At 50.5% G+C, this 24,850-nt stretch overlaps 1 protein-coding gene across 6 annotated transcripts; it reads right to left on the bottom strand.

Annotated features, from left to right (window-relative positions):
- Positions 1–24,239, bottom strand: Dlg4 (discs large MAGUK scaffold protein 4). Of its 6 annotated transcripts, none has more exons than XM_027946876.2 (20): positions 24,153–24,239; positions 16,636–16,800; positions 13,346–13,399; positions 13,141–13,191; positions 12,819–12,943; positions 12,551–12,720; positions 12,303–12,439; positions 12,016–12,160; positions 6,839–7,134; positions 6,567–6,669; positions 6,308–6,422; positions 3,900–4,076; positions 3,623–3,659; positions 3,505–3,532; positions 3,347–3,394; positions 3,164–3,265; positions 2,620–2,792; positions 1,576–1,685; positions 980–1,071; positions 1–758 (listed from the first exon to the last, which is right to left on the bottom strand). In XM_027946876.2, exons 1-20 carry the CDS (start codon positions 24,180–24,182, stop codon positions 652–654), a joined length of 2,265 nt encoding a protein of 754 aa, XP_027802677.1. In that variant the 5' UTR covers positions 24,183–24,239; the 3' UTR covers positions 1–651. The 6 variants fall into 6 exon arrangements, with proteins under 6 accessions (XP_027802677.1, XP_027802680.1, XP_027802681.1 ...); XM_027946879.2 differs by having other exon boundaries at positions 13,141–13,200; positions 16,735–16,800; XM_027946880.2 differs by having other exon boundaries at positions 16,735–16,800.
- Between the last annotated feature and the right edge of the window lie 611 nt (positions 24,240–24,850).

The following is a 24,850-nucleotide window of genomic DNA, read 5'->3' as shown; positions in this document are numbered from 1 at the left end:
AAAAAGAAACAAAGAAGAAGAAGAAAAATCCCAGGGAAAAAAAAAAAAAGCCACAGTTAGACCTTCCACTCATGCAAACCAGCAAAGAAAAAAGGTGGGGGCATGTGGAAGGCAGGGGACCTGCAGAAGAGTCCCACTACTTCTCCCCAAAAAACCACCTTTTAGGAGAAAAAAAATGGAAAAAAAAAATTGAGAAATCAAGGGACATGGGGAGTTATGATGGAGCAAGGGTGACCCCAGACCCTGCCTCCAGAGAGCGCGGAGGCCTGTGGCCCTGCATCCCTACAGTGGGTGCTCCTTGAGAGGGGCCCTGACTTCTGGAATGTATGGGGGAGGGCGGGCAGCCCCCAGTGGGTCTGTGTGTGCATTGGGGGCAGGTAAGGGTAGGGATCCTGAGGAGCAAGGGCTTGGAACCAGGAGCCCGGCTCCCCGCTCAGACCCCAGGTTCCTAGGATTCTGGAGCCCAGTTCTGGGGTGTAGGGATACATGCAGAGGAGTGTCCCCCCTCCAATGAGCTGGATCCAGTTAGAAAGGAAATAAATAAGAAGGGGTCAGAGGGAGGCTGGGGTGCGAAGGACGTGGGCAATTCAGTCCAGACCAAGGGCCCGGATGATGGAGGCAGGGCGAGTCCAGGCCAAGCCAGGGCAGGAATCAGAGTCTCTCTCGGGCTGGGACCCAGATGTAGGGGCCTGAGAGGTCCTCGATGACACGCTTCACCTTGTGGTAGATCTCCTCAAAGCTGTCACCCTCCACGATGGCTGGGAGTGGGTAGAACAGGGAGTGAGGCCAAGGGACAGAGGATGCCTGACCAAGGCAGGATACAGCCCAGAGAAATGGGCACCTTTTCCTAATTCCCCCAGCCATGAGCCATGAGGCTGCACCCACCTACGGGGCATCTCTTCCAGAGCCATCCCTGCAGTGGGGTGAACTTTGTCAAATCTGAGCAAAAGTGCCGTGTGTGTCACCACTGCAGCCTCACCTGAGAAGCACTCTGTGAACTCCTGCTCCAGCTTGGTGGCTCTGTCAAAGGCTTTGCGGGCTTGCTCCTCTGTGATCCGCTTGTTAATTTCTCTGTGAAGAAAGAAAGACCCAGAACTTTACCTCCTCCATCCAGGGATGTTAGGCTGCAACGGGTACTTTCTTATTGAAAGCAAGTAGCAAAAAATATAATTCCTGATATCCTCTGGTGTCACAGATGAGCCCCCACCCACAACCCACCCCAGCCAGGTGTGGGTATTTCCAGGACCTCTCTAGAGTTTATCCTTCCAGTCTTCAGCCCCAGAGAAGGAGTTAGACTCTAACTCCCAACTGCTCCTGAGGCCCTGGCTTGCCCCAGCAGGCATGTGTCCCAGGAACTACTGGGAATTGTAGCCTGCTTAACTCAAGGTAGGAAAAAAGAGGAAAAGCCTGGGATTCCTTGCAATCTCTGGGTTTCAGCTCTCCATGCAGATCCCCACTGAAGGCTGCTGGAGTTGCTGTCCAGAGTTCTGAGGGGAGAGTTCAACACAGAGGCCTTGAGAGGCCCAGGACCACAAGTGCGGGGAGCAGAGGGGAGGCCCCCAGGACCATACTCACAGCACATTCTCCAGGGAGCGGGGGCGGATGAAGATGGCGATAGGGTGCAGGTGGGCCGCCTGCAGCCGCCGCACAGCATTGGCTGAGACATCGAGGATGCAGTGCTTCCCCTGGGGGCAGGCAGGGTAGGCGGAGGGGGACCAGCAGGTGGTGGGAAAGGACAGACAGAGGTGCCAAGAAGGGACACAGAACATGGAAAAGAGGGGAAAAGAGGATGGCCAAAGGGGAAGTGACATGAATGTCAAAAGACACATGGATAGAGTCAGGATGGGAAGGGGATATGGACAGACAGAGTGAAAGACAGAGAAAAAAAAGGAAAGAGAAGACAGAGAGCCAAGCACAGGAGGGCAGCGAAAGAACAGGATGGAGGATGCGATGAAAACCAGGCAGGAAGGGGACCCAGAAGACGGAGGCAGAGCAGGGTCAAGAGGGGCAATGGAGAAGGGGGGGTGGGGCACGGAAGGTAGGACAGGGCAGTAGGGAAATAAAGCAAGGGAAAAGGAGAAAGGAAGTAGGATAGAGGGAGGAGGGAGAGGAGGACAGACAGAGGACAGACAGATGGAAGGGACAAGGAGAGACAGATGGAGGGAGGGAAGGCAGATGGAGCAAGGAGCCATGGAGAGAGGGCAGGCAGGGTGGCAAGCATCGGTAAAAGGAGTTAGCAGAGGAATGGAGAGGGGCGTGGGGACCCCAGGAAAAGGAAGGAGAGGGGAGAGGGCCAGGAGGAATCAGGAAGAAGGGAGGGACCAAGTTGGAGGAGGCCAAGATACAGCCACAGAAAGAGACGAGAAGTGGGGCGAGGAGGAGGGGAGCAGAGGAAAGGGACAGATGGCAGTGGGGAGCGTGGGGTCAGGAAGCGAGGGCAGCAGGGCACAAAAGAGCAGGCAGCCAGACAGAGTTGCCCAAGAGGAGAAGGAGGTGGAGGACGGAGTGGAGACCCAGCAGGGAAAGAGACAGAGAGAAAGAGAGTTAGAGAGAGTTGGAAGAGGCAATGGGGTAGGGAGAGGGCAGAAGGAAGAGGACCAGGTGCTCACTGGGTCCTACCTGCTCTGCCACCTCTCGCACGGACTGGACGCTGGTCCCGTAGAGATGGCTGTTGTACTGGCCAGCCTCAATGAACTTGTGCGCCTGAATGTCCTTCTCCATTTTCTCCCGGGACGATACAAAGTGGTAATCCCGGCCATCTATCTCATACTCCCGCTTGGGCCGTGTAGTATCTGCCAGGAAGTCACCCCACCCCCCCAAAGATCTAACCACCATCCCTCTAGCTTAAAATTTGCCTCACCAACCAAACCCCCAAAGTGCCCAACTCATCCTTGATAGGAGGCCACTGTGGAGACTAAAACTCAAGAGGGACAGAACCACTCCCCCCACACCCGCCAGAGTCTCCCATTTTCTGGCCTGGGGTTGACTCCTGTATAACATAAGGGGAGCTGAGAAGACCCCTTCTTTGAGGAATCCTGTGACCCCTGCACTCCAATGCCTGCAGGCAGTTTTGCCTGCGGCCCTCACAAGAGGGGCTCCTCAGGCATCCCACTCCTCCACCCCCACCTTCACCTCCACCTCCATCCAAGGCCCCAGCACTCACGGGGAACACAGGATCCAAACTTGTCGGGGAACTCGGAGAGAAGATCGTCATTGGCGCGGTCCTTGGTGGGTCCAAGGATGATGATGGGGCGAGCGTAGTGAACTGAGGAGAGGAGCTGGGCTCAGGCATCGAACAGACCAGGGGAGCAGGAGGGCTGGGGCTGAGGCAGGGGCCAGGGCTCACCTTCCATCTGCGTCACTGTCTCGTAGCTCAGAACCGAGTCTTCTCGACCTGGTAGAAGACAGAGCGTCTTCAAGGGTCTCCAAGACAAGGGACCTGGGGCCCCCTTGCCTTCTTTGGTGTTCCTCTCACCCCAGGGCTTCCCAACTGGCCCTACTTACCCTGTGATCCAGAGCTGGAGCCCCAGTCCTGGGAAGAAAAAGCAAGCCATGGGTTGGTTAAGGGTTCGGCTCTGTGAGGACCCCACTCTTGCACCAAACTCACCCCTCCTCCACCTACCTTGGCCTTTAACCTTGACCACTCCCGTCGCTCAACCCTGTGGAATACATGGAGATATGGAGGGTGGGAAAGTGCCTAGTGAGGCCTAAAAGCTCCCACACTCTGGACCCTGTGATCCTCAGTGAGGAGCTGTCTGCCCCAAAGGCTCACAGAAGCAATAGTCATGAGGAGGGCCCACCAGACAGACTCCAGAGAACCCCCTTTTGGCTGCCACCCTGGAGAACCTTGGGAATTTCAGTGCCTGGAGCAGGAAGTCTGCAGGTCCCAGGAGCCTCACCGTCGTTTGCTGGGGATGAAGCCAATGTCATCCGTCTCACTGTCAGAGTGGACCCGCCGTGCCTGCCACCACTCCTCATCGCTAGCATCAATTACATGCAGCACATCCCCAAAGCGGAAGCTCAGGGCCTGGCTCAGGAAGCCGCAGTCCTTGGTCTTGTCGTAATCAAACAAGGCCCTAGAGGGCAAATGGCTATGGATCAGGGCATGGCTAGTACTCCAGCCACTCCAAGAACCAGCCTAGAGGTTCTGGGCTAGGAATTTGCGGCAAAGCTTGGGTTGTTAGTGGCATGCCCACAGGAACCCCAAAACTAGGAAAGAACCAAAAGCTCTGCTGTAACATATAATTGCCATTACATGTATGATGTGTCCAATTTCCAGGATGAGAGCAAGAACTCCAGAAAGAAGTTTTCAATATTCCTGCATGCCACAGAGTTCCCTTGAATCTGCTCAAATTCATAAGGGAAAAAAAAAAAAAAAAAAGTCCCTCACTGGCAAACATTAGTTACTCTTATCCCTTATCAACATCAAACTCCTGTCAGGGAGTCAAAAGTACTAGGGTTAGGACAAGAAAACTATTGATTCTCCAAGAAAACAAAGATGCAGAATAAAGCAATGGGACTGGGAATATAGGGAGAGAGTCTGGAATTGCTGACATCATCTGGGAGTCAGAACTGAATAACTCTGGGGTCCTACTGGACCCCAGGAAGGAAGGAGAGCCAAGTGGAACCTCAGGTATGAGCCAGGTGTCTAGGTGGATGGTGAAAGAGAAAACAAAAGCACCCAGGATAGAGAACATGAGCTCAGTGCGGGATGTGTTGAGTGTGACATGCCGGTAAGACATCTTAGCAGAGATGGCTAGAAAGCAGATGGCCAGTCCCAATAACCAGGAAGCTGAGGCAGGAGGAATGCCAATTTCAAGGGCAGCCTCGGCAATTTAGTGAAGCCCTAATCAACTTACCTGTCTCAACAAAAAAAATAAAAAGAACTGGTGAGCCGGGCATGGTGGCACAAGCCTGTAACCCCAGCAGCTTGGGAGGCTGAGACAGGAGGATTGCAAGTTCAAAGCCAGCCTCAGCAACAGTGAGACACTAAGCAGCTCAGTGAGACCCTGTCTCTAAATAAAATACAAAATAGGGCTGGGGATGCAGCTCGATGGCCAAATGCCCCTGAGTTCAATCCCTAGTACCAAAAAAAAAAAAAAGAACTGGTGATGTAGCTCAGTAGTAAAGTGCCCAGGCTTCAACCCTGTGGCATGCCCAGGAAGGAAAGAAGGGAGGGAGAGGGAGAGGGAAGAAGGAAAAGCAAGCAGATGGCGAGAAAAGCAGGTCTGTACCTCTGAGAGGTCAGGCCAGGGCCGACGGCTCTAAGACACATGTGCAGACTGGAGTGGCAGATGAGGCTGGGCAAGTGAACAGGACCAGAGAGACAGAGAGAGAGAGAGAGAAAGGGGAAGTGCAACAGAAACTTAAGCCACAGTGCCCACACTGGGGAAGAGCACAAAAGAGAGTCAATAGGGAGAGGAGTCCTAAGAAGGGAATAAATAAATGCTTCTGAAGAGACAGGAGACAGGTGCAAGAGAGCTGTGTGGTCCATCTCTCTGAGAATTCCCACAGGGATGCCAAGACTGAAACAATATTAAAAATATCCTAGGGCTGGGGATATAGCTGGGGATATAGTTGGTAGAAAGCTTGCCTTGCATGAACAAGGCCCTGGGTTCAATCCCCAGCACCACAAAAAATATATATTTGTATATATCCTAAAGTTGAGGACAGTGACATATGCATAAAGTCCCAGCTATTCAGGAGGCTGAGGCAGGAGGATCATTCAAGCTCAGGAGTTCAAGACCAACCTGGGCAATATAGCAAGACCCCCATGTTAAAAGTAAAAAGCTGGTGGATGCCTGTAATCCCAGCAACTTGGGAGGCTGAGGCAGAATGATCACAAGTTTGAGGACAGACTCAGCAATGACAAGGCCGTATCTCAAAATACAAAATAAAAAGACCTGGGGATGTAGATCAGTAGTAAAGCTCCATTGGACTCAATCCCCAATATCTAAATAAATAAATATAAAGAAATCCTAAAAGCCCTGTGTTTACCTTTTAAATGCCCAATTGTGAGGCAGTATGAGACTCCTTGGGGAGAGGTCATGGTGCCCTGGGGCTAGAAGGCAAGTGGAACACTTGGGGTAGAAGTTATTTTCCAATTCAGATGGTGTATTTCAGAAGATTAATCTGTGTCACTGAGCCTGTGAACAGTGGCTAAGCAATAAGCCTGGGTGTGGGGCAGGCAGGCGGGGTGTGGATCAGGCAGGGTTTAGGGCAAGAGCTGGCTAAAGAATAGGGAATGGGCACAAAAGAAAGAGGAATCCACAGAAACCCAGAAAGCTCAGCCCAGCAAGCCTCTGACCTGATATAGAAACCCCTTTTGGGGTTGCTCCGAAGGGAGGCAGTCCCTGAGCCCAGGCTGCTGTTCATGAGCTGTTCCCGAAGGTCGTGGATCTTGGCCTCGAATCGGCTGTACTCTGAAGAAGCACAAGAAAGTTCTTGAACTGTGCTCCATTCTATCACCAAAACCTCTCTGCCCTACCCCATCCTCATCCCTGCTGAATCCATCAGTTGAGGAAACAAGTTCTGAGCCCACAAGATGGGTGCCTTAAGCCTGGTACCTTCTGGTTTATATTGAGCAATGATTGTGACCGTCTGACCCGCATTCTTGAGGGCAATGGCAGCCTGCTCATGGCTGGCATTTCGGAGGTCAACACCATTAACCTAGAGAGAGGAACAGAGGCTGAGTAGCTTGGCATTTCTCATGTCTAAGTGGCGCAGGGAATAGTCCAGCAGGGGACCAGGCTTCGGCCCACCCAGCCCCTTCCCAAGAGCTCTGGGCTCTGCTGGGGGGACAGGGTGGGCAGGCTGGCAAGGGCAGGCCTTCCCTCACCGACAGGATCTGGTCCCCCTTCCGCAGCTCCCCGCTGAGGTCCGCAGGGCCCCCGGCCAAGATGAAGGAGATGAAGATGCCTTCGCCGTCCTCACCACCCACAATGTTGAAGCCCAGGCCCGTGGAGCCCCGGTGGATCACGATTCGCCTCGGTTCTCGGGGAATGTCTTCCTCCCCAAGCAGGTCCTTGGCCACTGGAGAGTAGCGCCGAGGGGAAGTGGGGGTCATGGCTGTGGGGTAGTCAGTGCCCAGGTAGCTGCTATGACTGATCTCATTGTCCAGGTGCTGGGAATAAGCTGAGGGAAGACATAGAAAAAATGAGATGAAACATAAGGAGGATACCCATCGGCACCCACCAGCCCACCCTCTCCAGCAGGAGCCAAGAGAGCCAGACTCAGACAAAAAGGAAGTTATTCTGCCAAAGATATTTGGTGATGTGGTAAAGAGGACATCAGATCCAGCAATGTCAGAGGTCAGGAATTTATAGCATCAGAGATCGGTTCTCTTAGGGGATAAAGGACTTTAAAGTTATGTGTTGTCCTTGATATGCCAGGGATGGTGATGTCAAACGACAATATTAATACCATGCTTTTTGGGTTTTCTTTCTTTTTGGTTGATATTTTTCTCAAATCTCTTAATCCATAAAAATTTCTTTTTTTTTTTTTTTTTTGGTCCCCTCCTCTTTGGCCATTCATCTGTTGAAAAACTAGGTCATTTATCTAAAAAATTATCCCAGGTTTTATGAGGGAAATTCTAACAGGGAAAATTCCTGCATAATACCTGTGGTCTTATTTAACCTATGCCTCTGCTCCTATATCTCCTGTAACCTGGGGACTTTATTCTAGAGGCTTCATCAGATTCAAATTCAATATGTGAGTAAGCAGACTTCACAGGTGGCGCTGTGCACGCCTACTGTGTCACAAAAGGCTGCAATGATGTCTTGTTGTCTTTCAGATGTATTCAGCCTTGTCCACCCATCAGCCTCTCATCCAAACTTTCACAGCCACTGATGATGATCACTGCCTAGTTTGGATATTCATCTGGAACCATCAAATGATAACAATTCTGTTGTTTTTTTTTTTTTTTTTTCTGGTGTGTGTTTCTTTTTCAGATGGGACAACATTAATCAAATTTTCTATAAAGAACTGTCCCATATCAACCTTTTAGTTAATCTAAGGTATAGTTTGTACAGGAATGAAGGATGCTCAGCTCTTTACCAGTTTTCAGTAAATGGGTTTCCTAGCCTCTTCCAAAGAGACCCATTTTTTTTTTCAGTCCTAGGGATTAAACCCCGGACCTTGTACATGCTAGGCAAGTGCTCTACCACTGAACCATATCCTCCAGCCTAAAATTAATTTAATCATAATTTGTTTCTTATTTTTGTTTAATCTTTTCATTATAGATGAACACAATACCTTTATTTTTTTTTTAATGTGGTGATAAAGATCACACCCAGTGTCTCACATGTGCTAGGCAAGCACTCTACCACTGAGCTATAACCCCAGCCCTTGTTTTTGTTTTTGAGACAGGGTCTTGGAAGGTTGTTTAGGCTGGGCTCAAGCAATCCTCCTGCTTCATCGCCCAGGTAGCTGGACTATGGGCACTTATCACCAAGACTGGCTTCCCAATTATTATTATTATTATTATTTTTTATTTTGGTACTGGGGATTGAATCCAGAGGCACTTAACCACTGAACCACATCCCCAAACCTTTTTATATTTTATTTTGAGACAGGGTCTCACGGAATTCCTCAGGACCTCGCTAAATTGCTAAGGCTGGCTTTGAACTCATGGTCCTCCTGCCTCAGTCTCCCAAGTGGCTGGGATTACAGGATTATACCACAATGTCCAGCCTCAATATTTTTAAATATAATTATGACCTCGTGGACTTTCACCTATTGAATGAGTTTTCAATGAATGCCCAGGAGCCTCTTCAACATGGCTCTGTGTCTTTAATGTGACCCTAGTAGTCTTAGATATCTTCCTTCCTTTCTAATATGAAAGATGTTGAAGTTTGTCTCATATATTTCTTGCCAAAGATTTGGAATCAGTCATTTTCCAAGGAGCCCAGGTTCCTTTACATAGATTATGGTATCCAGAAATAGTACCACGTGGTTTTAATGTGGGTTTAAGTATGATTTCATATTAGGTAGGGGCAGCCACACCTCATTATTCTTTTCTAAAATGTCTTAGCTCTTCTCCCACACATACTTTTCCAGCTGAACTTTAGGATCAATCTGCTACATTCCCAGGGGAAAACCAATATTAAAATTCTGATTAGGATTGCATGAAATGTACAGATTAATTTGGAGAGGGTTGAGATCTTCTACTTATTAAGGTTTTCCATCCAGAATCATTGTTTTGTACCCTTCGGTAAATTTTTTTTTCATGTAACTCTCACACTTCTTGTCAAGTTTATATTTCTATCAGATGACAACAGTATTCTTCCTCCCACCTTCTTCCCTTTGGTAATAACAATAAAAAATGTTATGACAAAATTACCCCAGCAAAATTACCCTGGTTGAAAATTATTGCTTTTGACCAAAATAATAATAAACAGATGTTAGATTTGAAAAGAAAGAAACAAAATTAATCTTATTTGTTAATTATATTGTGGACCATTTAGACTAAAACACAAAACAAATTAACTGAAAAACTTAGAAATAAAATGGAAGGTTAAGAATGTGGGGCTAGGGTTGTTGCTCAGCAGTAGAGCACTCGCCTAGCATGTACGAGTCCCTGGGTTTGATCCTTAGCACCACATAAAAATAAATAAATAGAATAAAGATACTGTGTCCAACTACAACTAAAAAAATAAATATCTAAATAAAAATGTGGCCCTGGAAAATAAGTAATAAGAAATCATAGCAATGAGAAGATGTAATAGGTAAAAAGAGCCCAATTAAAAAAAAAAATCTAGGGAGGGGAGGGGAGGGGGGATAGGAAGGGGATAGGAAAGGCAGCAAAATACAACAGACACTAGTATGGCAGTATGTATAAACGTGGATGTGTAACCAATGTGAATCTGCAATCTGTATACGTGGTAAAAATGGGAGTTCATAACCCACTTGAATCAAATGTATGAAATATGATATGTTAAGAGCATTGTAATGTTTTGAACAACCAATAAAAAAAAAAAATTCTACAGAGGCTAGGGGACAAGCTTAATAGAGCATTTGCCTAGCATGTGCAAGGACCTGGGTTCAACCCCTAGCACCACCAAAAATAAAAAATCCTGGAAATTACAAGAACAACAAAGAGTCATTGGACCCAAAGATGTCAACAGCACCAACATTAAGAAACCTGGTCTAGGGCTGGTGATATAGCTCAGTTGATAGAGTGTTTGCCTTGCATTCACAGGCCCTGGGTTCAATTCCCAGCACAGCCAAAAAAAAAAAAAAGTGAAAGAAAGAAAGAAACTTGGTCTAGGGCTGGGACTGTAGCTCAGTGGCAAAGCATTTGCAGTGGCAAAGCGTTTGCCTAGCACCTGCGAGGCACTGGGTTCAATCCTCAGCGCCTGATAGAAATAAAATAAAGACAACTAATATTTAATTCCCCTCTGTTTAAAAAAGAAAAAGAAAGAAAGAAATCCCAGTCTAAGCTGGGTACAGTGCAATCCCAGCAACTCAGGGGACTAAAGCAGGAGGATCACTAGTTCAGGGTCAGCCTGGGCACTTTAGCAAGAAACTTTCTCAAAAAAATAAAAAGTACTAGGGATGTAGCTCAGTGGTACAGCACCCCTGGGTTCAGTTTCCAGTACTGCAAAACAAAAAGAGAGAGAGAGAGAGAAACTTTGTCTAAAACAATAACAGTATCAGTAGTAAGAGGCATCCTATCTCATTCCTAAATGAGAAAAAGGACACACTGCAAAATGTTCATTGCTGGTTGCTAGTAACTACTCTTCATCACATTAAGGGAAAACGTCTCTGCTCCTAGTTTACTGAAAGTTCTCACCCAAAAATAGATGTTAAATTTCATCAACTGACTTTCCATATCTATTTAAGATGATTCTATAATTTTTTCTCACTTTTTTTTTGGACAGGGGATTAAACCCAGGGGCACTTTACCACTGAGCTATCTGCCCAGTCCTGTTTATTCATTTATTAATTTTTATTTTGACATAGGGTCTCACTAAGTTGCTGAGGGTCTTGCTAAATTGTCAAGACTAGCCTCAAACTTCTGATCCTCCTGCCTCAGCCTCCCAAGTTGCTGGAATTACAAGCATGCACCACCAAATCCAGCTTCTCACTTAATTTTTGATATAATGAATCATAGTAAGAAATTTTCTAATAATATGCCACTTTTAGTTTTCTGAAACAATCTTTTTAAAAAATATTATTCTCTTAATATGCTAGCCATATTGGGGTTCCTACTATGACACTAAAAATTTCTGCATCTCTGTTCAAAAGTAAAATTATTCTTTACTTTCCTTCTTTTAGTTTATCTTTGTGACTATTTAAACTGGCCTTATAAAATGAGATGTGAAGCCTTTTATCTTTTCCTACTCTGAAAGAGCATAAGAATCATCTATTGGGGCTGGGGTTGTGGCTCAGCGGTAGAGCGCTTGACTAGCATGTGTGAGGCCCTGGGTTTAATCTTCAGCACCACATAAAAATAAATAAATAAAATAAAGGTATTGACAACTACAACTAAAAAATAAATATATTTTTTAAAAAAAGTCATCTATTTCTTTCTTTTTTTTTTTAATTATTATTACTGGAGATTTAACCCAGGGGCGCTCAGCTCTGAGCTGCAATCCCAGCCAGCCCTTTTTGTTTTTTGTGTTTTGAGACAGGGTCTCACTTGCTTGAGGGCCTTGCTAAATTCCTGAGGCTGGCCTCAAACTTGCAATCCTCCTGTTTCATCCTCCCAAACCGCTGGGATTACAATCATGCACCCCCATACCCAGCTAGAATCTATTTCTTGAGAATTTGACCAAATTAGGCATAAAACCAAGCGGGCCTTAAGCTCTGGAGGGCAAGATTGTTTATCTTTTCTAGTGCTTCTATGGTGACTCATTTTCTATCACTTCTCCAACCAGAGCAAGGATCAGAGGTTGTGACCATTTTATGGGGATAATCTGCAGAGGAATGGTCACAGGGAATATCCTAGAATTATATGTCATGGGGATAACTAGAATGGGTCATGAGGAGCTTTTGAATTTGGAGGGCTCTCACAGGTTGTGATGTCTGGGGGAGCATAGCTGTCACTCAGGTAGGCATTGCTGGGCTTGGCCACCTTTAGGTAGACAACATCATACGTGTTCTTCAGGGCTGCCACAGCATCCTCATGCATGACGTCTTCCAGCCCCACACTGTTGACCTGGGGTCAAGGGAAGCAAAGCTCAGACAGACCAGAAATGGCAACACAGCAGATGTAGTGGGGTGAGGTAATAAGAATCCTGAGCCTGTCTAGGGTCTACAGGTGAGACTCAGGTCTGAGCTAGAAAAGTGGAGGTCCTCACCGCCAAGATCTTGTCTCCAATCTGCAACCTCCCATCCTTGTGGGCAGCACCGCCTTCGATGATCTTGGTTACATAGATGCTATTATCCCCAGGGATGTGCTGGTTCCCTACGCCCCCTGCGATGCTGAAACCAAGACCTGGATGAAAGGAATGGCACAGGTGGGTGCTCAGGTACCTGGGAAGCAGGACTTTTTTTGGGGGGAAGGGAGGAAATTTAGGACAGGAGTGGGGACAAAACTGGTTACTACCTTTAGGCCCCTTGATGAGCTTGATCTCCATGACCTTCTCAGCTGGGGGCTTCCGGCGCATGACGTAGAGGCGCACGATTGAGCCTGCCTCTTTGAGAGCCTCCACCGCTGCTGAGTGGGTCACCTCCCGCACATCCACTTCATTTACAAACAGGATGCTATCGTTGACCCTGGGAGCAGCAAGGTGGGCCTGAGCCAGGAGCTTCCTGCTGCCCTGGCCCTCATTTTCAAGCGTACTAGCTTCCTAACCCCTGTCTCCCCTCCCCACCTGAGGCGACCATCCTGGGCTGCAGCCCCTCCAGGAATAATCTTGGTGATGAAAATGGATGGATCGTCACCGATGTGTGGGTTGTCAGTGCCACCTGCGATGCTGAAGCCCAGACCTGAGTTACCCTGAGAAAAAGGAGGGCAATAGTTAGCCTCCCTCACTGAACAACCAATTCTGGCAAGGCAAGTGGGACAGGGAATAGGTCAGAGAGTTGTAGCCAGAGCACTAAGGGACATGGTTAAAGGGAAGGCCACCTAGAAAACATGGGCACAGAGACACAGGCAGGGAAACAAGAGGAACTTGAAAGGAGGAGCTGGCTCACCCTTTCCAATGTGATCTCCTCGTATTCCATCTCCCCCTCGGTTCCGTTCACCTGCAACTCCAACATGGGACAGAAACACAAAAACAGTGAGATGGACATTCCAGCCTGAGAACCTGGCCCTCCCTCCTCATGCAGGGACTTAGGTCCTCCATCCCTCCCTCCCTCCTTCTGCAATGGTCCCTACCCCAAAATCTAAACAACTCACATATCCTGGGGCTTCTAGGGTATCTGTGTTGACAATCACTGGGGGAGAATTGGCCTGTGAGGGAAGACAGGAAACAAAAAGCTGACTCAGCCTTGGCTTAAGAGGGAGCCCATAACCAAGGATGGGTCCCATCAGCCTAGCTCCCCTTTCAGCTACTTCGCCAAGCCCCACTCTGCCACCCTTAGGGGCTCTTCAAGGACCCAGGCTCAGCCCACATTTCATACACACACACACACACACACACACACACAGATACACATGTGCATGGATTCAACTCTGCTCAGCTCAGGTCCCCTGCAAGTGAAAGGAAGTGTATGAGAAATGAGAAGGGAGAGACAGCCAGACGGAGAGGGGAGCAGCAGATGGTAAAGAGTGGTGGTGGGGGGGGAGCTTCTCACCGGATGTAACACCACGGGGTGTTACATGCCTTATGTGCTACACACATACACCCCAGGGCTCCTGTCCACCAGGTCCTGATCACCCCCTTCCTGCCCGCTCCCTGTCATTATCCCCCCACATTTTTATAATGCACCCCCAGATTTGTCCCTCACCTTCGCATACACTTGCCCTAAACCCAGCGCCCAGGGAATCCGGGATTTCCCCAGCTGCAGGCCCCTCCCTCTCTCTCACCCACCAGCCATCCAATCCACGCCTTCCTCCAGGGACCTTGTTGCCTAGCAACGGTATCTAAGCCCAGTCAAGACCTGGGGAGACCCACCTCCAGGAGGCCCTGTCGTCAGGACAGCCGGCGGGGGAGATGGGCGTGGCCTAGGGTCGACCAGAGGCCTGAGCGCGGCAGGACTCTGCTGGCCCCACCTTTCCTGGCCTGGGCCTCGCCCCCCACTAGCCGGGGCGAGAGGAGGCCAGGTCGAAGAGGTTCGTGGGCACAGCACATTCTGAGTAACCTGCCTTCTAGTCTCCCCTGCGCCCCTCACCCTACGCAGCGCAAAGAAACGTCAGAAACAGGGAGTGGTGAAAGACATCCGGGTCCTAGCCTGCACATCTACTCCCTCCCCCTCGCCTTCATTAAGGAAAGGGTTAAAGTTAGGCGTTCCCAGGTCTTTGACGTCAGGCGGCCAGGTCTCTGGACTCCCGGGCGGGGCCAACTTCAGGCCGGTCCTAGGGGCTTCCCCAATTGCCAGGGCAACCAAAGCCACGTCTCTATGGCAATGGGGGAAGGCAGCCAAGAGCCTCCTTCCGGGGTCCCCAACCTATTTCCTCCTTAAACAGATTAGTTTAAACAGGCTAAAGGATTCTCCTAGTCTCCTTCCCACTTTCCCCCTCCAAAGAGGCCCTCCTCTCTTTTACTTCTATTTCTCAATTCTAGAAACTGCCGGCCATTTTCAGGCTCTACCATAGATTTCACATCCATAAATCTACTACCGCCATCCTCCCAACCGCAGCAAACACTGTTGTCCAGCCAACAGCCACAGACTGCTGAAATCTTATCCACATGTTCATCCCCATTCCTATCCTAGACCCTCCCTGATGCCCCATCCTTCATCCAAGATTACATTCATCCAACACCATCCATCTAGATCCCTGTACCCACCCTTCAGTTTCTATCCTACAACCCCAGCCTCCATTCTCTATCCACTTCCATTTTCAGACCCCTGCCCTATACTTTATCGAGCTCCTGTCCTTACCCTCCATCCCAATTTGATTCTCAGAGAGGGAATCAAATGTTACCCCATATTCAAACCCTCCATATTCTATCTCCAAATCACCCCTTCACTTCTCAACCCACTACCCATCTGAAGATTGGGACATCTCCTGTCCTACAACTGAGGCCTTGTCCTGAGATGTCCTCCAGCATCACTTGTGGCCTCCAGCACCCTCCCTCCACTCCCGTTTGCTTCCTGAGCTCTGGTCCCAACACTCCCTGGCACCTTATTACCTACTACCCCTCAAACTTCCCTTCTCTGATTTCCTCCTCAATAACTACTTAATGGCCCCATCTTGTAAAAGGCATTGCACAGGCCTTGCAGTCAGAATTGCACACAAATGCTGAGCATCATCCCCATTTCCAGGGCCTCACTTTCTTTTCTCTGGACCCACTCAATCCACTGCCCCGATTCCACAGTTTCATCCCTATGTCCTCTTCCCACCCCCATTCAACACCTCTCCTGCCACTTCTAATCCCAAGCTTAGGGGACTCTCCTTTCCTCATCCCCTTAGCTCAGAAACTTCCTCCCCATTTCGTGATAAAACATCAGCAATCTCCCCCTTCCTGGGGCTTCCACACCACTGACCCTCGTTGTCCTCAATCTCACAGCTTGCCTGTGCTCTCCATTCCTCCACATCCTGTGTCCCAGAAAAGGAGACTGAGGGGGAAGAAGATGGAAAGTGGACTGGAAAATAGAAGGTTTCAGAAACAAGGCCTCCCAGGACTGGAGAAGGGAAAGCACACTGAGCAGAGAAGCGGGGGAAAGGGGAAACAGGTGGTGATGAATAATAAGGGGGAAAGTGGGGGAAAGAAAGAAGATATGGGTGGAGGTGAGCCCAAGAAGAGAGGAACAGGGAAGGTGAAACTGAGAAATAGGGAGCTGGCTGACCAAGGAGAAGACTGATCAGGCCGCAGAGGCCTGAGCTGGGGATCAGCAAGGGGGGGAAGGAGATGCGTGGGAGGAAGAGAGAGACAGCATCAAGAACCAGCCAGCCAGCCAGCAGGGAGGAAAAAGCGGTGGAGGGGGAGGAAGAACAGGAGGAGAGCAAAGACTGGGGTAGAGGAAGAGGCAAAAAGGCCCCACGACGACGTGGTGAAGTCTCAGGCCAGACAGATGGAAAGGGCTGGAGACTCAGGGACAGGGAGAGCAGGCCCAGAGGCGGAGGTGGGGGAGGAGGCGGGAAGGGACAGGAGCAAATGAGGGCAGCAGGCGCTTGGAACAGAGCTCTGGACACAGAAAACACAGGAAGCAACCGGAGGTTGGGGGTGTGAAGGAATGAAGAGGGCCCTGGTGCAGGGGGCCTCCAGGGGGATGCAGATGTCTCAACATGCGCACACAGCACGTAGCGCTCAGACACACTCAGAGAGGACACACAAACACACAAGCACCTCAGGCTCCGGACCCACTCCCACTTGCCTGACCTGTTTCTCCTCGTGGGACCAACGTGTTTCCAGCCCCCCCCCCCAAACGCCCCCTCCCCCAGGCCGCAGGAGCCCAAGCCCCAAATGCCCCACCCCAGACCCAACCTTTCTCCACAGCTCTTGCCCTACCGGCCCGTGGGGGTTGCTGCAGCTCCGAGGCTCCGAGGGCCGCACGGGGGAGGGGGCCGCCAGGGTCTCCTACCTTGAGGGGGGAGAGGTGGGCGTGGCCCACGACCCCGTGGACGGCCTCGAGGTGGGACAAGTTCCTCTCCGCCACGTGCACCAGCTCGGGGGCGTTTACCTGGTTGGGGAGGTGGGCCGGGCTGTGCTCCAGAGGGGGCGTGTCTTCATCTTGGTAGCGGTATTTCTGGGGATGGGGACCGAGGCGTCACTGGGCCGGCCCAGTGCCTCAGGCTCCAGGCCGCCGGCCCCAGCCGCCTCCTCTTCCCCCAGCCAGTGCAGCGCGGAAGGCCCTGGGGCCTGACCAGCTCCTCCCCCTCCCTCTCCCTCTCCTCCAGCCCATTGGCTCCCCTCTCTCCACCCTCCCGACGGCCCCCTCTCCCGCCAGGGCCTCAGCACCTCTCCTCTCTCCCCAAATTCCAGCTCCATCCCCCAACTCCTGCTCCTCACATCCCGGGGCCTTGGCCTTCTACCCAGCATACCCTTCCTTGGGCATCAGTGTCTTCACCCCTTTTCCAGGCCTTCTTCCCTCCATCCTTCAAGAACTCTTGCCCCTGAACCCTGATACTTCTATTCTCCCCCAACTTCTTTGCTTCCCTAATCATCTAAATCCCACTCCCATGTTTTAGACTCCCCCTCCCATGCTCCACTTGATGTTCCTGCTTTGCACCTCACCTTCATCATCTCCGTCTCCCCATTGCAACCTCTACCCCATGAGCAATGGGTTTTCCAGCACTTTGCATGCATGAAGCAGGGACCAAAGTCAGCCTCTCCAACTAGAAGGTATTTGGCATCAGACCCCAGGAAGGACAAAGCCAAGTCTGTCTCACTCTTGAAGGGCCTCACTAGTTCCCAAGTAGTCAGCAAAGGGACCCCAGAGCTAGCTGCAACCTTACAGTAGTCCACAGCCCAGCCAGCTAATCCGGATGTACTAGAAAGGGACGTGATGGGGGAGGAAGGGGAGGAACAAAGGCAGTAGGGCTCAGAAGGGGACAGAAATGAGTGCCAGGTCCCTAACTGGGGAAGAGGGTAGCATGCTGAACCTTACAAGTGAATTCAGGTCTTCCTCTGGCCTTTTGGGATAAAAGATCCAACATGTCTCCTGACTCCCTACCCAATTAACCAGCTGCTACCTCAAGGGCCTCCAGTACTAGCTTCATAGGAACACCAGTAAATGAGATTAACTGGGGGCAGAGCGAGAGGAAAAGGGCAGATGAAGGCAGTACTGAAGGACAATTCTGCCTGGCTCCTTTTACAGCTGCCTCTGTCCACCTGTGCTACTCTCCTCAGGAGTTGACCCCCACAGTAGAAGGGTCCAGACTCCAGGTTCAGGGAAGCAGGCAGAGGGTACCAGATGCAGGGATCTCTCAGGGACTAAAAAAGACAGCATACAGCTACTAGTATTCATGAGAAAAGGGGGCAGAATTTCCCTCTCAATTTTTTCTGAAAAGCTGAGAGTACCCCAACATTTGAAGGGAAATAATTGCAAGATCAAATAGGAAGAAGCTTATCAAGTACTATGCCTGGTATATGATGAGTATGATTCTGGAAGTTAGGATGATGAACCAAGGCTGAGGATGTAATTCAACACTGTTGTAGACTAAGGGTGAATGAAGTAAGAGAACTAGAGGAGGGAAATGGTCCTGTCAACATAAAGATTCTCAACTCAGGACACAGAAGCAACTAGAATTAAGAAGCACCTGGATATGTTTAAAGAGTTTTAAAGAAGGGAAATAGGGAATCACCAAGTCTGGGCCATGGATGTGAAGAGAGAATCCAAAACTTCAGGGGTTAATACCATGGGCACAAAAAGTAGAGAAGGAAAGTGGGAGTAGTATGCAAAACAGCCCTCCTCAAGGGCTGAGCTGTCTTGGGTAACAGCACTATGAACTGAAAGAGGTTGTTCATTCCATATCCTGAGAAGGTGGTCTTCATCCTGGACAATGCGCAAGCCGAGGGACAATGCCCTGGAATTGTAGGGTCTGGGAGAAAGGGAGGGAAACAAGTCTCTCTTCTCACTTTGTAAGGCCCCCAATTTCCTGCAAAATAAATTAGACTAAAATTTGTAGTTCCAAGTTTTGGAGTCTGGGAGGGTTTAAGTCCAATGTCCCTCCATCTTCACCCCCTTCACAAAGAAAATTCCTGAATCTGATGAAGAAATGTCAGTGCACCGAAGAAAATGGAAGCATGAAAAGAGACATTTCATGGTTTATTCTAGAGAGGAAATGAAGGTAAACTTTTATCACAGTGAGACCCCAGACATCTCTCCCTGCCCCATCCCCATGGGAGAGGGGAATGTCTAACACTGAGGAAAAGGCTTCTGGGGACTCATAGGTAACAGGAGGAAAATGAGGAACATAGAATGAAGAACTGAAGGTCCCAAAATGTGGTTGGAGGAGGTTAGGCCCTATTACAGCCCCTGGAAATTTTCAATGTATATGTTGTGAGGGGGAAAATAAAGGGGGAAAGGTCTGGAGGGATGGGGGTGGGGACCAGAAATTCTGAAACTGAAAATTGGAGGATGGGGTTGTCAGCACTTCTCAGTCCTGGATTGGGGCAACTAAAGCAGGACAGGAAGGAGGACACCCCCCCCCCCTTTAGCCCACTGGGACTTAGGGCCTTGAGCAGTGACAGCTCAGATAATATTGGATGGAATAAGTCTGCACTCCCAACATATTAGGGTTTGACACAAGTGAAAAGCCTGGAGGGACATAGACGGGCTCGCTGTTGTTCCTTCCCTCTTGCCCACCCCCCGCCAAAGCCCCAGTTTCACGAATGACCTGGAACCAAGGCTTGTACCCCAAAACAAGGATGTGAGTTAGTGGATGATAAGAGGGGCGACCCACTGTGCTTGTCCCCAGGAAGTTGCAACGCAGAGACCCCGAGCCAAGCAGAGGCAAAAGCAACAGCACTTGAAGCTCACACCCTGAGATTTGGGGGGTCCGGGAAGAGGGGAGCGGGGCCGGATCCCGTACCGCGGCACGTACCACGCAGAGACACATGGAGGCGAATCTTTTCCGAGCCGACATGGAGGAGGGGAGGGGAACTGAGGGAAGGGGGCGGGTGGGATATCAAGGGTCCCGGGTTGGGAAAGGGGGAGGGGCAGAGGGGCGGGGGCTGCGGCGGCCGCGGCGACTGGAGGCTGCGGGGGGGGGGGGGGGGACGGCGCCTGCGCAGTACGGGAAAGCGTCACGATGGGAGAGAAGGGTGAGGGGAGACCCTCTTAGCCACCAACTTCCCTGGTCCCAGCTATTTGTCTGTGGACCTCACCTTATATAGTATATTCCTATCCTGACTTCTACAAATAGACTCCCCAATTTATCTGTCTGGTTCTCAGGGACCCCTTATCTCATCTAATGCCCCATGCCCAAATCACCAGGCCCCTAACCATTCACTGAACAGTTCTCCTTCACTTAAAAGAATTCCTAAGGGATCAAAAATGCCTCTCCCAACAGCCCCCACCTTAGACTGTTACTATGAACAGCATCCCCTTCCAAGACATCTCCTATTCTAATAGGCATAGGTCTCCCCTGAAGTCCAGCCCTACTTGATAACCAGACAATGCTTCTTCAAGAGTTTAAAAGACCACACGGATCCTCGCTGTGCCTTCAACTTTATATACCCCTATATCATCCCTTTCTAAATCATATTTGTCCCTCGATTCATTAATAGAGAACTTGAAATTAGTGCAATTCTTACCTTTGTTCTAATATAAATATCCAAATGAGGAGCCTACCAATTTGGGGGGATACCCTGTCCAAATTGCGGAATCTAATGATACTCAGGACTTTCAAATATACCAATCCCCCACAAGAACCCAATTTCATGAGATATTTAATCCACCTTAAGGCAGGCCCTCCCAATTCAACTACAATCTTCTCAATTTATTTCCAAACCCTATGTTAGGAGGTATTTCTCTATTCTTTTCTTTACCCCTCAAATTCATAATTTACTCTGACTGACTCCCTACATCAACATTCCCTCTATGATTCTGAATTCCAGTTTTGTTGGAAAAATCACTCACAAATATATATTCCCTACGCTCAAGACTCAAATAATATTCACCAAAGTAAGATCTGGACTGTAATTTGCTGTGACCCACAAATCTTCCAGAACATCTCAAACGAATTGACTCAGGTTTCTTCAGAGGCTTCCATTTTCTCCCAAACAACTGAAATTGAAAGGCTATCTTCAAAATATTCTCCCATTGAACACCCACCTTTCCAGTTCTGAAATCCCAGTAAGGGGTCTCCTCAAATGGGTTATCTGCCTTCTATAAAATGCCCACCCATGGCAGAAATGACGATTTCCCTAGAACCTCACCCATTGGCATCTGATAGATGCGCCCCCAAAATGACCCCCAATGTCCTAGTTTCATATCTGGATAGAACAAAATGCTTGACTCTAAAATTTTTTTCTAGAACAGAAAATGTACAGGCCCTTCTTCTCCACTAGTGGGCGCTATACCCCATTAAGACCCTCTCCCATCCCCCATTTCCTTTTTCCCTCCATTTTCCGTTTCCCCGTTGCCTGGCAACACAGCAATCAAGGACTTTGGTGTCGCCTAGCAACCGTCTCCCTGGAACAGAGAGCTGAGGTAGGAGGGGTGCTCTGATGAAATCTGAATAGGTCTCCATCTTGGGAAAATTGAGACGTCAGACCTCCCAACCCTCGGATTCTCTTTTCCAAAGACCCCAAAGTCCTGCAGTTCGCGGACAACTGCCCCTTAAATCTGGTCTCCTTTCGGCGCAGAGGACCACGCCACGCCTCTCCTGGGTCAGCCCCGCCCTCATTTCGGTCAGGTAATCCAGCCCCTCCCCTTTCCAAGGGTTGTTGCCCGCCTCCTCTGAGAGTAAGCCAGACCCCACCCACCTGCCTCCTAAAGACCACGCCTCCGTCCACTTCCCGCCCATTCGCTCCCCCGGCCTCGCCCACACTGTCCTTCCGCCACGCCCATGTCGGCCAATGAATGAGGCGGTTGGCCACACTGCCCCGCCCCCGACATCTTAACTTTGCCCAATAAGGACCACCCAGAGGGTTTAACCACTTCGCCTCCGGGGTCCTGGCCAAAAACCCCTCATCTTTTCCCCACTTTATTCCCACCCCCCACTTATTCTGCTCCGCCCTCCACCACCCTCGCCCGGCCCTCAAGTCTGCCACGCAACTTCAGTCGTCGACGGTTACCATGGCAACGGCGGCAGCAGCGCGGGAAGAAGGGGGAGGGACGGGGGCGGAGTGGGAGAAAGAGATGCTCAGAGACAGAGATACTGGCAGAGATAAAGGTAACGAGTAAGACTGTGATAGCTGTAAAACAGTTTGCACAAAGCACAGAGCCTAGCACAAAGTGGCGTTCAGTAATGCTCCTTAAATTAATGCGGAAGGAGTCTATAAATATAGGTGATGAAAGATGGAAAAGCCGTCAAGACCGAAGTGGGGAGCTCAACGACCACAAAGTCTGATCATTCCCTATCTAGCATTTTCGGGGGGCCGGAGCCATGTGCCCCCTGCTGGTTGCTCCTGGGTTACCCTCCGTTGCCCTGGATAGAGATAAACCACAACTCCCAACAGTCCTAAGGGCAGCAACACTCTAACACTGAGTGATCTTGTGCCTCAGGGTCTTATGGGAGTTGAAGTCTTCGCCATCCCGAGACTCAAGTTTTGCGGCCAAGGAATGTGGCAAGCCTATGTCTCTATGCCTCAGAAAAACCCCCAAATGCTTTCTGCAAACCTCCTTCCTTCAAGGATGCTCAATCCTGCACTCCATCAAAGAGGTAGAAGTCTGGAGGGGAGAATGAATAACCCCCATCCACCCACCCAGAACAGGCTCCAGGGCAGACAAGCCCCTCATCCTTGCTCACATTAATGTGTTTGTGTGTTGGAAGCAAAACCCACACATTCCAACCAGCCTGCTGTATATACCTGTACACAAGGGACCATAGCTAGGGAGCCAAGGCCAGGGAGCAGGCTGAAGGGCAGGAGACAGGAGGAGCATCCAGTCACAGACATTGAAAGAAACCAGAACAGGGAAACTGAGGCACAAAAATCAACCAGGAAGAAAGCCCAAAGCCCACAGATTGGGAGACAAGTAGTCCTGGTGAAGAGTAGAGATCTGGGCCTAAAGGTCCTTAGCCCTCAGTCTCTTCCAGTCATGCTCACACGTGCACAATGCATGTGTACACACATGTGTGAGTTTGTGGCAAGGAACATGTGTGTCCTCAGCTCCCTCCCATGAGAAGCTGCAGTTCTCACTAAATATAACCCCCTCCCCAGCCTGTGACTCACCCAGACCCCGCCTCTCCCGGCCCCCACTTCCTGTCCCACCCCCCAACCCCCAGCTGCCTGCCACCCGCCCAAGCATCCCTCCATACACCAGGCATCCAGCTTTCCAGTCCCAGAGTCTGGAAGAAAAGACCTAGGTATTCTGCATCCCACCAGGAGCTTGCTTGCAATACCCATCCAAAATCACCCTTTCCAGGCTCTAACCACGGGGACACCCTTGTAGGGAACCCCACTGCTGCCAGCCTTGCCCTCTTCCTACGCCTTCATCCTACTAGCCTCTTCACACCACTAACCTCAGTCATAAGTCCTCAGGGACCCTTACATCCAGGTGTTCTCCCCCACCTTGATCCCAAGCATCAGGGGTAACAGTCCCCTCCATCTGCTCTTCTCCCTCTTTCTTGAGCAGGGCTAAAAGCAGTGTGGGAGGAGATGGGGATATTTGGGCACCTGCTTGGGAAACCCTCAAATTTTGTACCACCCATCAGGTCCCCCTTTCCAAATCCCCTCCCCAAACCTCTCCTCCTCCTTCACAGAAGCTGGCAATCTCAGCTGCTGCAACCTTCTAGCTCCCAAGGGAGAACCCCAAGTCCTAACCTCACCTGGCCCATTCCCTCAGGTGATTCTATGTCAGGCCTCAGCCTTCGGACAACTCCCAGTTATCTCCGTTCCATATGACTGAACCCCAACTTAACAGTTCCCTCAAATCAAGAGAGCACCCCCAAACGTATATACCATGAGACGCTTGTTCTATAGCCTGAAGGCCCACCCCTTCCCTGCCAGCTGACACCCCCAGTCCAGTCAGGCACTCACAACCAATAACCTTTAGCCTCCTGCCAAGAGCCCCTCAAACTGGACAAGCCACCTGGAAGCCAGCTTTTCCCCCAGGAGGGAAAAGAAGACCCCCACACACATAGCCCACCTTGCCACATACAAGAGGACTCCCATGTGAGCCAGGCTTCTCCTTAAATAAGTTGCCCTCAAACATCGCTAGTGAACCCCCAAACCCTTGGGACCCTGAAACCATGGAATACCCCCAAATTTTCATTTCTCTACAGGTACAAATGGATCACTCCAGGGGGCACCTGTGGCCAAATCCAGGGTTTTCTCGTATGTGAACCCCCAAACTAAATTATGACCCCCAATACATCTTACTTCTGATGCTCTCACTCCAGGGCCTCAGTGCCAGATAAGGCCTGCCTGACCCCTCCCCACATATTCACATGCTCCCTCCAGTTTGTAGCCCCCCCCCATCATGCTTACCTTGGTTGTCACTATACAGAGACAGTCCATGTTGGGGGGCCTGGCCGCGGCGGCGGGTAAGGGGCTCTGACTTCATTGGAGTTTCGTTCCTCCCCTTGGTGGGTTCTCACCCCTCCCCCCTCCGCACCCCACTTTTGCAGGGGGGGCCAGGATGGGGGGAGGGGTGAGAGGGGAAGGAGGGGGTTGGAGAAGGGAAGGGTAGGGGAGCGTGGGAGGGAGAGGAAGGGGGCCCTAAAAGGGGCTCCCCAGTGGAGGGGAGGGGGCTTGGGGAGCACACCCCGATTCTCAGGAGGGGCGGGGGCACCGGGGGCTGGTAGCCCCGAGGTTCGGGGGCTGGGGCATGAGCTGGGATGGGGGAGGGGAACTGGATTTCGGGGAGCCCCGCGGCAGGGGGGGGGTTTGCCAAACGGCCAGGGGCTAGGGGCCGTGGCGGGGGAGTGGGGTGGGGGGGTTGGAGACGGCAGCAGCCGAGGGAGCCGTGGAGCCGAGGAGGGAAGGGGAGAGAGGAGGAGAGAGGAAGCAGGGGGAGGGAGGGAGGGAGCTTGGAGCCAGAATGGGGGGGTGCCTTGGCAGAGTTAACTCCTTCGGTGCTGGCAGGAACCCGGATAATGGGAAAGGAGATAGAAGCAGAAGCAAAGAGGCCCTAAGGCAAACATGGAGACCTGGCCAGTTTCCAATGATGAAAGCAAAGACCATGA

Source organism: Marmota flaviventris, chromosome 17 (genome assembly GCF_047511675.1).
Source record: "Marmota flaviventris isolate mMarFla1 chromosome 17, mMarFla1.hap1, whole genome shotgun sequence".
Classification (NCBI taxonomy): domain Eukaryota; kingdom Metazoa; phylum Chordata; class Mammalia; order Rodentia; family Sciuridae; genus Marmota; species Marmota flaviventris.
The sequence above is the reverse complement of the archived record's forward strand: the minus strand, read 5'-3'. Positions and strand labels throughout refer to the sequence as shown.

Bases quoted from the DNA above. Each gene is read 5' to 3' on its own strand.
- Dlg4 (XM_027946876.2), bottom strand. From the start codon at position 24,182: ATGGACTGTCTCTGTATAGTGACAACCAAG. The intron at 12,161-12,302 runs GTGAGGACCTCC...CCTTGACCCCAG, and splicing joins TTGGAGACAAGATCTTGGCG to GTCAACAGTGTGGGGCTGGA. The intron at 3,533-3,622 runs GTAGGTGGAGGA...TTTTCTTCCCAG, and splicing joins GGTCAAGGTTAAAGGCCAAG to GACTGGGGCTCCAGCTCTGG.